This window comes from Cavia porcellus, unplaced genomic scaffold, assembly GCF_034190915.1.
Source record: "Cavia porcellus strain 051 isolate PalLab524CR breed Dunkin Hartley unplaced genomic scaffold, mCavPor4.1 scaffold_29, whole genome shotgun sequence".
Lineage (NCBI taxonomy): Eukaryota > Metazoa > Chordata > Mammalia > Rodentia > Caviidae > Cavia > Cavia porcellus.
This window is the reverse complement of record NW_026947512.1, coordinates 36007755-36023681: the sequence shown is the minus strand read 5'-3', so window position 1 is coordinate 36023681 and position 15927 is coordinate 36007755. Positions and strand designations below refer to the sequence as shown.

General features: G+C 38.3%; 1 protein-coding gene across 1 annotated transcript; it reads right to left on the bottom strand.

Moving 5' to 3' along the window:
- Positions 1-6935: 6935 nt before the first annotated feature.
- On the bottom strand, positions 6936-13861 carry Ptgs2 (prostaglandin-endoperoxide synthase 2). Its single transcript, NM_001173007.1, is given in 10 exon segments — positions 6936-8274; positions 8419-8566; positions 9082-9368; positions 9588-9834; positions 9954-10037; positions 11004-11185; positions 11528-11671; positions 12749-12892; positions 13000-13116; positions 13796-13861. Coding segments are annotated over 10 exon segments (1815 nt in total). The 5' UTR covers positions 13848-13861; the 3' UTR covers positions 6936-7864.
- Positions 13862-15927: the final 2066 nt, after the last annotated feature.

The following is a 15927-nucleotide window of genomic DNA, read 5'->3' as shown; positions in this document are numbered from 1 at the left end:
TAATGAAATTGAAAATGGAATTAAGTCTTTACCTACAAAGAAGAGCTGAGGCCCAGATGGATTCAATGAGGAATTTTACAAGAAATACAAAGAAGATTTAATGCCAACACTCCTCAAACTCTTAAATGAAATTGAAAGGGAAGCAATCCTTCCTAAGCCATTCCTGGAAGCAAATATTACTCTAGTACCAAAAACTGAGAAAGACCCAACTAAAAAAGAGAACTACAGGCCAATCTCCCTAATGAACACAGATGCAAAAATCCTCAATAAAATATTGGCAAATGGGATGCAGCAAATAACCAAGAAGATTATACACCATGACCAAGTGGGATTCATCCCAGGCATGCAGGGATGGTTCAACATAAGCAAATCAATAAATGCAATCCACCATATCAATAAAGCCAAAAGTAAGAATGACATGAAAATTTCTATAGATGAAGAAAAAGCTTTTGATAAGATCCAACATTCATTCATGATAAGAACCTTACAGAAAATTGGTATAGATGGTCTTTACTTCAATAGGATCTGTGGCAAACCAATAGCCATATTAATATTAAATGGCCAAAAACTGAAAGCCTTTACCTTAAAATCAGGCACAAGACAAGGATGTCCCTTATCACTGCTCCTATTCAATATACTACTGGAAATACTAGCTAGAGCAATTAGACAAGAGAGAGAAATAAAAGAGGTAAAGATAGGAAAAGAGGAAGTTAAATTATCATTATTTGCAGATGACATGATACTCTATGTAGAGGACCCCAAAGCTCCATCGAGTCTCCTAGATATAATAAATAAATTCAGCAATGTAGCTGGATACAAAATAAATACTCAAAACTCAATAGCATTCCTATACACTAACAACAAAATCACTGAGAGAGAAGTAAGAGAAGCCACACCCTTCACACTAGCAATCAAAAAAAAAATGAAATACTTAGGAATTAATCTCATGAAAGAAGTGAAAGTTCTATATAGGGAAAATTATAATACCCTGAAACAAGAAATCAAAGAAGATCTCAGAAAATGGAAAGACATACCTTGTTCATGAATAGGAAGAATAAATATTGTGAAAATGGCCATTCTCCCAAAACTCTTATACAGATTCAATGCAATCCCAATAAAAATACCATCAACATACTTCATATCTAGAGAAATCACTCCTAAAATTCATTTGGAACCAGAACAGACCTAGAGTAGCAAAGACAATTCTAAGCCACAAAGACAAGGCAGGAGGTATCACAATCCCTGACTTGAAGTTACACTACAAAGCAGCTGTAGTAAAATCAACCTGGTACTGGAATAAAGACAGCTCTGAAGATCAGAGGAACAGATTAGAAGATATAACCACAACTACCAACACACTCAACCACCTTATCTTTGATAAAGGGGCCAAACATGTTCACTGGAAGAACGACTCTTTAATAAATGGTGCTGGAAAAACTGGCTCTTCATATGCTGAAAATTAAAACTAGACACATGCCTATCACCATGTACTAAATTAAAATATAAATGGATCAAAGATTTGAAAATTAAAACAGAAACACTAAATCTATTGGAAGACAAATTGGGTAAAAACCTTGAAAACATAGGGATAGGTAGAGAATTCATGAACAGGAATCAAACCGCACTGGAAACACTTCCCAGAATCAATAACTGAGATCATGTCTTATTGAAAACTTTCTACATGTCAAAAGAAATCTCCAGCTTAGTAAAAAGGAAACCCACAAACTGGGAAAAAAAAAATCTAAGTGAACTATCCCTCAGACAAAGGACTTCTGTCTAAAACACATGAAAAATTAAAAAAATCAGACCCCCAAACTCAAAGATCCAATCCAAAAGTGGGCATCTGAGATGAATACACAATTCTCAGAAGAAGAAATACAAATGGCAAATAAATACATGAAAAATGTTCATCATCATTACTCATTAGAGAAATGCTAATTAAAATCACACTGAGATTTCATCTTACTCCTGAAAGAATCAAGAAAACTATCAACAACAAATGCTGAAGAGGCTGTGGGGAAAAAAGAACTCTCATGCACTGTTGGTGGGAGTGTAGACTGGTACAACCTTTGTGGAGGTCAGTCTGGAGATTTCTCAAAAAGCTGGGACAGAATTATGATCAACCAATAAGATTACAAGTATAATTACTCAGGTAAGATTGATTAAATCAGGATCCAATTAGGGGAGTGAGTCATGTAGCAAGTGGGAACAGGACCTTTGCCTATATAGGGGGTTGGATTAGTGGCTTTTTCTCCTTTCCTCAAGGTGAACAAGGTGTGGAGGTAGTATCTGTTTAGATTGTCGGTCCCTGATGTTTATGGTTGGGGTGTGGGTGAATTTGCTTTATCTTTTGTTTTTTGGTCTGGCTCACAGTGGGAGGTGTCTGTCTCTTCCAAGGTTGCAAAATATCTTGTCTTCTGCACTGGCTCCTTCGAGGGCCCTATCTGTCTGCCTATATTTTTGCCTAACTCGGCTGCCCATAACAGTGGAAGATTTGGGATTTTTTTGAATCATGGCTTCTTCAACCAATTGGATTAATGGAATCCCCACTTCTGCCAGTGAGTTAACTATGGTGGTGTCTTTCCCTCCTTTTACTCAACCTTCCTGCCCTTCTGCTTTTCTTCCTGTGATGATGTAGCATAAGGTCCTGACCAGAGGCCAAAGGGATGCCAGTGTGTGGTTTTGTACTTCCAGACCACTGAGCCATGCAACCCAGTCTTAGATATTCTGCTAAGGCAACAGAAAAGAATTCAGACAGGTGGGCAAGGTATGGATCACTAAGATATTCATAGGACAGAGTAAGATGTTATAACTGTATTTGTCCAATATGTAAGTAGGAAGCCAGTGGAAAATTTTAACCATAAAAGAGCCACGATGTGATGATTAGGATATGAGAATGAGGCAAGACAGGAGAAATAAGATAGGTTGAAAAGAGACAAGAAAATTATAATTTAAAATCAGTATTTTTAAGAAAACTGTATTTCAGGACACAAATTTACCCAAAGTTATCCGTATCTCTACTCCTTTAGCTTGTTTATGCTTCTTTTCTCCTTGGTTTATTACACTATAAATTCCTTACGAGTATTACAAAGCCTAAGTTAGATTACTCGATAAGATAAATGGCAAGAAAATTGGCCTTAAAATAGAGAAGAAATTTAAAGATTTCAAAGAATAGTTGGAAGAAAACAAATCACCCATCTTAAAACTAATAATAATAGCAACTGTACAATCAACTAAGTAAGCCCATGCCTTTGCCCTGAAAAATGGGCTTTTACCTATGGAATGACTGAATATCTTTCTACCCATGGGTGTGCTACTCCTTCTCCTGTAAACCATTCTTTCTTCCTGTACATTCACAAATTCCACAAGTTTCTCCCACCATAAACATTCCCAGTTCTAGACTATAATATACCTTTTTTTAAAGGGCTTATACCCTATTTTCTTTAAGTGTACTCTTTTAAAAAATACCTATTTTTTAATTTTTTAAAATAAAAATTATTGTAAAACAACTTTATTTCTACTTCATAGTGATGAACAAAAACAAAACACAAAAGATTTAAAATATGAAGCAGTGATAAATCTCATCACAAGAGTATTAAAATATAAAGTAGTGATAAATCTCACCACAAAATTGTTAGATATTAGACCAGTGTTTGGAAAATTGTTATCCTTAAGTTATTCACCTTAAAATATATTTCTTGAAATCTTCAATTTCCCTGTAATGTTTTCTAGTTTTCTGTATATGGGTTATGTAAATTTTGTGGTGAGATTTATCAAAAACATCTCTTAAAAACTTACTGTCATTACCATAAGGAGATTGGTGGATTGATAAGGGGGAGCTAAAGAAAAGATAACATACTCAGGATTTATTTGTAGTTAGCAAGATTGTTACTTGTTACTGGGTCAGCGATGGAAGTGATGAAGGAGCTTAAAAGTTGAGAGGTAGTGCTATCTTTAAATGATTATTTGGGACAGGTATAGGAGGGCAGATATGTAAAATAAGCCATTACAGTTAAGAATTTGAATAAAGAGGCTGTCAGTTGACAATTAGAAGTTGGCTAGGGAGACATGAATTTGGGAGTGATTACTATTTCAAATTATGATTTTGGAGTGATTAACCTGAAAGAGCACAAAGAAGGAAGGTGTGAAAACCCTTTAACACACCGCTGTAGTAGAGAAGGAAAGACTTAAAAAAAAACCGAGCACTGGATAAGTATGGAGAAAGACCAGGAAGGCATCAAATCATGAAGCTAAGAAAAAAAATTCATTTGTGTTGAATGTATTGAAAGTCAGATAAGAAACACACTAGGAGAATTGCTGAATTAAGCCAATTGTGCCAATGAAGTACAAAAGAGGGATGATACACGAAGTGATTAAGGTGAGCGGTGGAATCTCAGTTAGGCACATGAGAAAAGAATGAACAGATGAGGAGTGTGAAAAATAGGGTGAAAAGAGAGATGAGGAGATGAGGAGGTGGCAGTTTGACGGCTCAGTGAAACTGACCTTAGATGTCAAGAGTGTGGATGTTAAAATAGATGAGCTAAAAGTGCTGGTAGCAGTGGGCACGCTTCAGATGAAGGTCTGGAGGTGGTGCGGTGAGTAACTGATGCTGCTGAGATCCGGGTCTGTCTGGTATTACAGGGGGAAGACTGTCCTGCCAGCACAGAGCCAGGCACGACCTTAAACACCTGGCGGTAGAGATACCGAGTTACCCATGTGTCAAGCCTGAGTATGAAGAAAGCCAATATGAAAGCTTTCAGTGATTTGCCCAAGAATAGTTATTTAGTGAGATGGGAGACTGAACCCAGGGCCTTCACAATGATCTGGATCCTCAGGTCTTTTTTAAAAAAATCTTTTATTTGAAATGAGGTCTCACAGAGTTGCAAAATTTTCCAGTCTGGGCTAAAACTCATGATCTTCCTCCTGTTTCAGCCTTTTGGAGTGCTGGGATGATAAGCATGAACCACACTGCCTGGGTTTTTCCACCCTTTTTTGACTTCCATTTTCAATTTTGCATCTCCTTAATGACATTTGTCTTTTTCTTTGCTTTTGTGTAATTTCTTTCTTCTTGTAGATTAGAAAATGAAAGCAATATTGTTCCCTCTTCTGTAAAAAGTGCATACTTTTAAACACCATTTTGCAGTGAATAAGAGAAAAAAGTGATGGGGGTGGTAGGGAGTTTCTGGATGACCAAGTACAGAACTGATTCATTAAGGGACAGCCTAGCTTTGAATAGACAGACCATAAAGAAAAAGGTTTATTTTGAAAACCATGTTTCAAAGAAATCATACACACACAATAAAGATATAGAAACCGTCAAAATTTATTTTCATAAAAGATTTTTCCATTCTTAAATAGTATAAAAATAGGTGTTTGTTTCAAAACATATTTGACATAAGTTAATTTAAATACACATTTGTTTGAGGCATGGAGACATTCACATACACAATCTGAATTCCAATCAGTTAGCAGGTTGATGTCAGTATTAATTAAGTTGTTTTCTTTCTTTCTTTGTCCAGGAATAGGATAAAAATGACAAAACCAGGCATGGTGGCTCACGCCTGTAATCCCAGCACTCAGGAGGCTGAGGTGAGTATATTACCAAGAGTTCAAGGCTAACTCTGGTTACACAGTGAGTTCAAGAAGCTTTTGCAATATTGACTATTTCTTTTTTTTAATATTGATTATTTCTTAACCTTAAATCTTCTAAATATAAAATCTTGAATAAAAAATTTCCTGAGTTATTTCTCTTTAGTGACTTAATACCTTTTCTTCCACTAAGAGACATACATTTTCAGTTATTTACACAAATATTGATGTTATCTGTGGTTAATGCTCCACCTAAAAATATTAAAACAGAATATTTTCTTAATAAATTATGGTTTAAAATAATCAACAAAGCATCCACAGGTCCTTAAAAAAATGAACAAAAGGTCAGCCTTTACGGCATATTCAGGTTAGACAACGTCTTCTGTGTCTAACATGTAGGTAAATCCTAAAGACATTAATTCTAACATTAAATATCTCAATATACCATAATTAGTTTTCTAAAATTTTAGTCACAAATCTTAATTCAATCATTTTTGATTGTACACATAATAATTTAAAGAGGTAATCATGAAATCTGACAAATCTGACATAAAATCTGACAAAAATTGAATCTGACATAATGAAAAAATGATTTCAGGCTTAAATATTTACAACAATGTCCTAATAAAACATAAATAAGAACCCTCAATAAATTATAGTTAGATACAGTACCATAAATTGTCAACTGACAATGAGATGCAGAAAACTGTCATCATCATTATTGCTCTGCTCTTATTATTGTTGCTCAGGACTACTCATTAATTGTTTGCTTTTGTTTTCAAATAAGAGAGGGCATTCATTAGAACAGAAGTATAACTTCCTTCCTGGCAAGTCTGAAGATCCTACAGCTCTTTTAAGGTACCAGCCTCTTTGTAGGGTCCTTGATCATATTATAGTTAAAGTTAATTATAAATGAAATTCTCTCCTTCACTTAAAATAGATGATTTTCTAAAAAGGAACTTTCTTTATTCCTCCTAAGAGGAGCTAAACAGTAGTCCTGAGCTGAGGTTTGCCTGGAAATGTACAAACATTCAAGTAAGAAAATATTAAGAGTTGAAGAAACTGATCAGGAGGCTTTCTTCTAAAAAAACAGTACAAGAAAAAAAAAAGGAGCAGCATGAAGATAATATGGTTTCATTTCAAATGCAACATTGAATTGGCTTATTTAGATAACATTAAAGTATGAAATGGATTGAAGCATTTTGAAGAGACTTTTGATAAGGCCATTTTTACTCTTTGTACTATGCTAGGGACATCTAATTCATACTGTTCATCAGTATGAAAATGGATCATTATCCAAGCACATCTCAGCCATTCATTAACTTTTTTTCTTCCTTTTATTTTTATTTTTGTGAGATGGGGGTCTCTTTATGTGGTCCAGAATGGCCTCAGCCTCCCAGATGCCGGGATTACAGGCCTATGTCACTATGTCTGGCAATTCATTAACTTCACAGCAAAATCTGGTAAGTGCCAGATATGATAGAGTCTCTTTCAAGTGTTTGAACCCAAGTTTAAACTTTAATTTGGTTACTTCTTTGTTTTTAGATAGTTTTTTGCTTTTATAGATTCTATTTATTAGTCGCACAAACTCTGGAATCTTTTTTATATAAAACATTCAAATTATTGCTTTGAGGCTGCTTTAAAAATTATAAAATAAGCTGGGCATGGTGGCTCACGCCTGTAATCCCAGCACTCGGAGGCTGAGGCAGGAGGATCGTTGCGAGTTCGAGACCAGCCTAGACTACAAAGTGAGCTCAAGGCCAGCCTGAAGTGCATAGAGAGACTCTGTCTCAAAAAGACAAAAAAAAAATTATAAAATATTGGCAGTGTATGCTTTTAACATTCATCACAATTAAATGCTCAACATTTCTTTAAAATTCCCCAACCTCAGTTGTTTCTAATGTGTTGGAGATAAAGACAGTGTAGTATGTGCAGCATTTTGCTCTTTTGTAACAGCATTTAAGTGTTCCAACATCTTGGCATTCATTCTATCACAATATATTACAAATTGAAATTCAAGTAAAAAGATGTCAAAATCACTTTCCATCAGTTTATACAAAAGTCTGAAAATATTTTCTACTTTAACTTGAAATAAATACACCTGTAAAGTAGTGTCACAGGAGTCCTCACAAGTCTGACTCTTTTCCCTGCAACAAATGTACTACCTTCTGTTACAGAAGATGTTAAGTAACACAAGGCACTTAATATAAATATTATTAAATAATAAGTTAAAAAGAATGGTTCTTATAAATAAATAAATATGCTCGACTGACTCCTACAGCTCCGTCGAACGTCCTTTTAGCAGTACAGTGGGGCTGAGGTCTTCCAGTCTGGAGTGGGAAGCACTCGCGTTAATGGTGACTGTTTTGGCAAGCTGCGGATCTGGGACATTAAACGCAGTGACAGGACAGCCCTTCACGTTATTGCAGATGAGAGACTGGATGGAGGCAGTGTTGACGATCTGAAAACCCACTTCTCCTCCAAAAGTACTCGGCTTCCAGTAGTGAGGTGAGCATATAGGGTTACCCATAAGTCCTTTCAAGGAGAATGGTGCTCCCATCTCCACCATGGTCTCCCCGAAAATAGCGTCTGGCCGAGGTTTTTCCACGAGAAGGGCGGGATACAGCTCCATCGCATCAATGTCACCGTAGAGGGCTTCCAATTCTGCAGCCATTTCCTTCTCACCTGGAAAGGTGATGAATACAGAAACACAACCATTGTAAGACTTTACAAAGAAACCATGCTCGCGTCTCCCCACTTGCTTTCAACTTCTCCAATGTCACCATTTGACCTCAGATTCTTTCAAGAAGTATAGACATTGATTCTCACCTGTAAGTTCTTCAAATGACGTATACGGTTTCATCAAGAAGCGTTTGCGGTATTCATTCAGAGATTGGTATTTCATCTTTCTGCTGTGCTCAATGGAAGCCTTTGCCACCCTTTGGACTGCAAGGGGAACATTCCTACCGCCAGCGACCTGTAGGAAATGAATGACAGTGTAAAGCAAGGTTCCTAGGCATATTCACTCCTGCTGTTTTAATATCATTGTCTACATACAAAGAAGATAAGAGACCTAAACTATTTTATTTGTTGAGCAGACTGCTTACAAATATGTCAGCAGGAGGCGTACTTAAGATTCAGTGGAACACTGGTCTACAAACAATTTGCTTTTTAAAATTATAAGAAGTCAGGCTGAAGTTCAAGTCTGAAATAAGTATTTCTATTAATTATACTATTTCTATTAAATATTATTTCTACAATGAGACTATATACATTTTTGAAAATACTCATTCTTAAGTTATATGGTTCATTATTTGCTTGACAACAATAAACTCTGACAGACTTTCCAAAAAGTTTGAGCCTTCTGGTTTCAAAAATAACTAAGCAAAATAATTGATTATTCTATTAGGACTCTAAGAAAAATAATTTCTGCAGTAGAAATTCTGAGTTAGTGACCAGCCTTCTGATTTACTTTTCAGTAATAATCCTTACCCTGCCAGCAATTTGCTTGGTGAATGATTCAACAAACTGGGTAAGTCCATGTTCTACTAATATAGAGTTGTTGTAGAGAAACTGTTGAAAGTTATAAACTTGGTCATCAATTTGAAAGGTGTCAGGCAGAAGGGGATGCCAGTGATACAGCGTGTTAAACTCGGAAGCAATGCGGTTCTGGTACTGGAATTGCTGGTTGAAAAGCAGCTCTGGGTCAAACTTCAGTTTGAAATGATACCCGCTCAAATGCTGTACATAGTCTTCAATCACTATCTTAATCGTTTCTCCTATGTGCACGGAAGAAAGAAAGAAAAACTTCAACTCTTTCTGATCATAAACCTTCAACCAATGCACATTCATTTGATGAATCATACCAGTGGAGAGGATTAAAATTAACAGTGTATTTTCTTATTCATAATTCTTTCCAATTTACTCAAAACAGTGAAAGTAGCACATTGGTTTTCTCTGGGGGAGAGGGTTTTACTTAAATTATTTTCTCTTCTCACCTATCAATATTAGCCGGCTTGTCTGGAACAGGCGTTCATCATCCCACTCTGGATGCTCCTGTTTAAGCACATCGCACACTCTGTTATGCTCCCGCAGCCAGATGGTGGCGTACATCATCAGGCCTGGCACCAGACCGAAGACCTCCTGGCCCACAGCAAAGCGTGCATGCTCGGGGATGTAGGGTGGGTACATCATCTCTACTTGAGTTTCTTTGACAGTGGGAGGGTACATCTCTCCATCAATTATCTAAAAAATAATAATATTCAACCATAACAAAATTTAAAAATGCCCTCTCACTGAAAATTCTGAAATTTCACTACAGTTGTTAAGTTATAACTAATTCTTAATAACTAAAGGGAACATACCTGGTATTTCATTTTTCCATCCTTGAAAAGGCGCAGTTTGTGCTGTCTATCTAGAGTTTCACCATAAATATGACTTAGGTCCACCTAGAAAAGTATGAAAAGTTTCAGTTTGTTGCTACTCAACAACCTGATAGAAAGTACCTTACATAATTATCATTAAATTATGGTGATTCTCCTTTCTTTAAAATTTTCAGTAAAACAATTTGCATAGCCACAAACTATTAAGGTTATCTAACAAAGCTACAAGCTCTTGGGTTTAAATGTATTCATATCCCATATAACCGTTGTGTTTCAGTGTACTCATATCCCATATAGCTATATCTATTTCACTATAATCATATGGTATTTGTTAAAAAACCATTAGGCAGTGTGGTGATACAATCCTGTAATTCCAGCACTCAGAAACTAAAGCAAGAGAATCACAGTAACTTTGAGGCCAACTGAGCTACACAGTGAGTTCAAGGCCAGCCTGAATAACATAGTGAGACCCAAAACTAAAAACCAACAAAAGTATTAAAGGTTGATTATTGATTTCAGTTATAAATTGAAGCTATGTTATTGAAATCTAAGAAATAGTAATGCAAAACTCTCACATTTAAAGCCCCCTCATCACTGTACAGATGTTTTAGAAGCGTTAATATTTTGCAGTGCTAAAGTTTTTTTTAAAAAAAGTAAAAAGTTACAAATAAAAGAATATGTAAGTATATATTTATATGTATATGTTTTTGTTAAACCAGTAAATTAAGGAAAACTTACTGTAATATATATTTATTTATTTATTGGTCTTTTTGAGATAGGGTCTCCCTAAAGAGTCCAAGCTGGCCTTGAACTCCTGTGTAGCCTAGGCTGGCCTTGAACTAGAGGCAATTCTCCTCCTACCTCAAGCTCCCAAGGGCTGAGATTTAGAGGTGTGTGCCACCACGCCAAGCCTTAAGGTTTTATAGACTCATTTTTTTTGTAATGAGTAAAATTATTTGGTAGGGAAAAAATTGAGCATTTCAGTATGATTTAACTGAGTTAATTTACAATTCTGATTTAACCCTGACTTACCCCATGGGCCAGTCCCGTGGTGAAAGCTGGTCCCCGTTTTTGATCTGACTTGAAAAACTGATGAGTAAAATGCTGGGCAAAGAAAGCGAACATCATATTTGTGCCTTGGGGATCAGGGATGAACTTCCTTCTTAGAAGAACTTTTTCCAGAACCTCATTTGAATCAGGAAGCTCCTTCTTCCCTGAAAAATGAGAAGGCTAAGGTAAAATTCCATCTGTCCACTCAAGAAAGCAAGTAGTGGTGTTCATCACTTACAAGGTGAATGCACCCCAAAGAGGACCCTGAGATAAATGTCCTGTAATAGCTGGGGACCCTGGCTTATTAAATGGTTTTATTTACTTTATCCAACACTACTTCATGTTTAATGAGCTACTTTTGTGAAATAGTGTGTATATATTTGCATTTGTGAATATTCATAACAAAGGGAAAAACACCTATGCTGTTGTTAACAAATCAAGGGTAGTTTAAAGTCAAATTTTCTTCCAGGAAGGATTTTGACAGGGCTAACCCTTTCCTCACTCACCTTTCACACCCATGGGAGTGGGGCAGTCATCCGCCACGGGAGGAAGCGCTCTGGTGTAGTAGGAGAGGTTAGAGAAGGCTTCCCAGCTTTTGTAGCCATAATGCGCATTGTAAGTTGGTGGACTGTCGATCAGATGAGATCTGGCTGAAATTTCCAAGGAAAAAATCGTTTTATTGGTCCTTCTATGCAACATAAATCATTGTGCATTTTTGATTGTAAAATATGCCAAATGGCACAAATATTGAATTTAATTCCAACAAACATACTCTTTCAGCCAAGTGTGGTGGGGCACACCTGTAACTTCAACAATGGGTAAGCTGAGAAAGGAGGATCACCAGTTCAAGGACAGCCTGCCTGTGCTACATAGCAAATTAGGGCTGGCCTGGGCTACTAGTGAGACCCTGTCTCAGAAAACCAAAAATAAGAAAACAAAAACCGAAAGATGTTCTATTTCAAAGGGACTACACATAAAAGTGTAGCTGCTACTGAAAACTCATCCTCAATACAAAACACATTGCTTCACACAGCACACGATGCTCCAGCAAACTTGACTTTTCAGATACCACTCACTCGTTGCCCTAGAGGCTACACACAGTCATTTCTTGCTTCTTAAACCCAAATTAAACATTTAGAAGGTCACTGGGTGTATGTTGAACCCCAGCCCTCTGGAAAGCTCAAACAGGAGGATTTCAAATTCTAGCACAACCTAGACAATTTGACAAGACCTTGTCTTTAAAAAAATTTAAAATTAATTAAATAAAGACAGCTGGAGATGTAGCTTCTTAGTGGACCACATTTCCTTCTCAAATTGGCCACAACTCTGATGACTGGAACTTTATCTGACCACAAGATAGAACTATAAAAATTAGGTAAAACTAAATGTCAATATTTTTGACCTTAAAGATAGACAGCGCACTAAAAACGGCATATTAAAAGTCATTTTGATAAGGTGAGATATATCTTTTTGGAGGCTAGGTGAGCCTATAATTCCAGGACTGGGGAGGCGGAGGTAGAATCACCCAGTGTTGGAGGCCAGCCTGGGTTACATAGTGAGTTCAGCACCAGCTTGAACTACGTTTATAGCGAGACCCTGTTACAAATAACAAAAAAAGGGGCAAAAAAGAAAAAGAAAAATATCTTTTTGGATCAGTAATTTACAGTATTATGAAGCACATTTTTCTTCAAAGAAACTGAAAACCTCGGAGAAAGACTTGTACTTACACGTCAACACATATTTCATGATTGCATTGCGCAGGAAGGGAATGTTATTGACGATGTTCCAGACTCCTTTGAAGTGGGTCAGTATATAGTGCACCGTGTTGGGGGTGGGCTTCAGCAGTAATTTTATTCTTGTTAGAAATTCAGCTGGAAGAAAAGCGGGAAAAAATAAGTGAACAGGGCTTATCACGAAGGTATCTCTACAAATGCAAGTGTAGCCCATCCCAAAGGAGGAAACCCGAGAGCACACTTACGTGTGGTACAGTTTTCACCGTAATAGCCTGTCCGGGTGCAGTCGCACTTGTACCGGTCAAATCCTACACTCAGACATTCCCCTCGGTTTTGACACGGGTTGGAACAGCAAGGATTGGCTACAATAAAAGCACGGCGCATAAGTCATTATTCAGTGTCTGGAACTTGGCATAGCACATTTGATTGTTTTACTAACTATGCGTCAATCATGGAGAAAGGACTAGAGTTTTTGAAGCTCTAGTTACAGGATGTTTAAACTGTAAAAATAACAATTTCCTGCTCTGAAGTAAGAGTAACGGAATTTTCAACCTGGCAATTGCACATTAAGGCTGTTTAAGTAAGTAGCACTTTCAAAATGCAAACAGGTGAGTCTAGAACGTTAATCAAAATGTAAGAAAAACTTCCAAGTAAAATTAGTTTACTTTAAAAATCTTTTCTTAGCTTTAAAAAGTAACCTGGATTTTCTCAGGGCAGGAACGCTCTGACTGAGACATTTAAAACAATGCATCCCTATTCAATAACAATAGGTACCACACTCGAACATCACACATATTGATCAGATCCTGTCTTATACCATAACCTGAAAATCAGCACTATCCCGTTAGCAGGAGAGAGTAAATCCTAGGCCCGTGAAACGAGGGTCCAGGACCCCGAAGTAGAATGAGCTTCCAGTTCTTTGGGGCTCAAGTGGTCCAGGAGCTTTGCTAATGCACGCAGCCCTGCTCCCGGAGAGCAGAGAGCGCGGGAGGGCGCGCCGGTGCAGGCGTCCGCGGAGGGCGCGCGGTGCCCGAGCCTCACCTGCCTGGCCGAGAGCCAGCGCTGCGCAGAGCAGCAGCGCGCGGGCGAGCATCGCGGCGGGCGGAGGCGGCGCGGCTGCCGGTGTCACTGCAGGGCGGGCGGCGAGGCGGCTCCGAGCTCCTGGGCGTGCTCCTGACTCTCGCACCAAGTTTGACAACTGGAGGAAAACCCAGAGAACCTTCCTTTTATGCTTGAAATTCAAGCCCACGTGGTCATGACTGTTCCTGGATTCCGCCTTCTCTTAACCCTCCCCCCTCCCCATACAATTTTTCCCCTTCTCCACTCAAAAAAAGTTGCGTAAGCCTGAGTCGGGACAGGATTCTTTTTCTTTCCTCTTTCCCGCCCACACAAATGAGAACACTGGAAACCCGGGAAGCTGCGCGCGGCTGCCCCAAGGTGGGCGCAGAGCGAACTGCCCGCCTCTCTGGCCGTAAGCGTCTCCCTCTGGCGCAGGCCTCCGGCTCGGCTCGGGCGCGCAGGGCCGCCACATTCCTCGGCTTGCCCGGGCCGGGCCGGCGCTGCGGGAGCCGGGCGGGGCGAGCGCCGGACCTGCGCTCCGGGAACTGGGCAGGCAGGGAATCCCCTCGCGTGCGACGCCTCCGGGCCGGGCTACGTCTGCGGCGGGTGGCGACGAAGTCACAGCCGGGACAAGTCGAGCGAGAAAGTGACGACGGGGCGCCGGGGTCATGTTTGTTTTGGGACGTAGATAGGCGCGCGCACACACGTATCTTTTCGTTTTTATATTTTCTCGAATGAAATGTAATATAGCTATGTTATGTCCACGTTTGTAATTTGCACCTAAGTTACTTTTACCAAAAGAGCGTTGTTCTCTGCACGCCTCCCTCCGGGCTGCTTGGAGGGGCTGTGAGCTCTGCGCGGCGCGGCTACGGCGCCCGCGCCCGCAATCCTGTCTGGTGGCACAGTGAACCGGAGCAGGGGCTCCCCGAGTGTGCACGAATGCTAGCTCCAAAACACTTATTTTAATATATTATTTTCTCCTCTGCTGCACGAATTTCCCCAATTTTGGTAGCTAGGGATATCAATAAAAGCAATTAGATTTTTAAAATTTACTTTTTAATCTGCTTTTCTAAAATGATGAATTGTGACAACGGATCAAAGTACAGCATTGCGTTTCCTTTTCCATTGTTTGAATTTATTAAGCCTGAATTTTAACAAGAGGAGAAAAAAAATCTGTTATCTGCATTCTTAGCACAAACCAAAAGAAAGACGTAAACCTGAAATTGAAATTACACCAAATGCCTCAATTTGTAATTTTGTGGAAGTCTTACAGGAAACAAACAAACAAAAAAAACCCACATGGAAATTTTTTTTATCATTTTGCACCGAGTTCACATTATTGGATGCTACATGAGACACCCATGACTAAATTTCCATCTCATCTAGGAAGCTTTGTCTTTTTCTAGTCACGTTTAATCATTGCATTTGGGGCACTCCCTTTTATTGCACTGATTTTATCTGGAATTTCAACTTGACATTTTCTTTTTAATAATCCCAACATTCTGCTTTACTTTGAGTAGGTTACATCTACTCAAATTTTACGTTTAGCATATTAAAGCCACTAGTTCTAACTTGAGATAGATGCCACATGAGAATCTGTATCCTGAACTTTACAATTTACATTGCAATGCTGAACTGAGTTTTGTTTTCTTTTAAGACAGGGTGTTTCCTTGAGCTCTCAAATCTGCCTCAGCCTCTTGAATAGTTGAACTGACTTTGAAGCCATCATTCGTCTTGCCCTCATCAGACACATTAGTTAGACTGTTTTATGTGTGCTCTGCTGTTGTTTGTAAAGCGACTATGAATTCAAGGGTAGGGGAAAAACCAGGAGAATCACATTTAGATTATTTGGTATTTAAAGAATTTAAGTATCAGTGAAAATTCATTTAAAAACACCTACTTGGTTAAATGGTTTGATTCAACCTGTAACCTCAATAGGAAAACCAAGTGAAGAGTTTCATCTATCTGTTACATCAGAAGAGGATTCAAAGAGCAGCTGAGACTTGAAGGATGAGGTCAGTTTTGACAGGAAATCCAAATATGGGCTTAAGGAGCAAAGCATTGTTACACAATTTATTAAAGGTTTGATAAGGTTGAGATGATAAAATAAAATG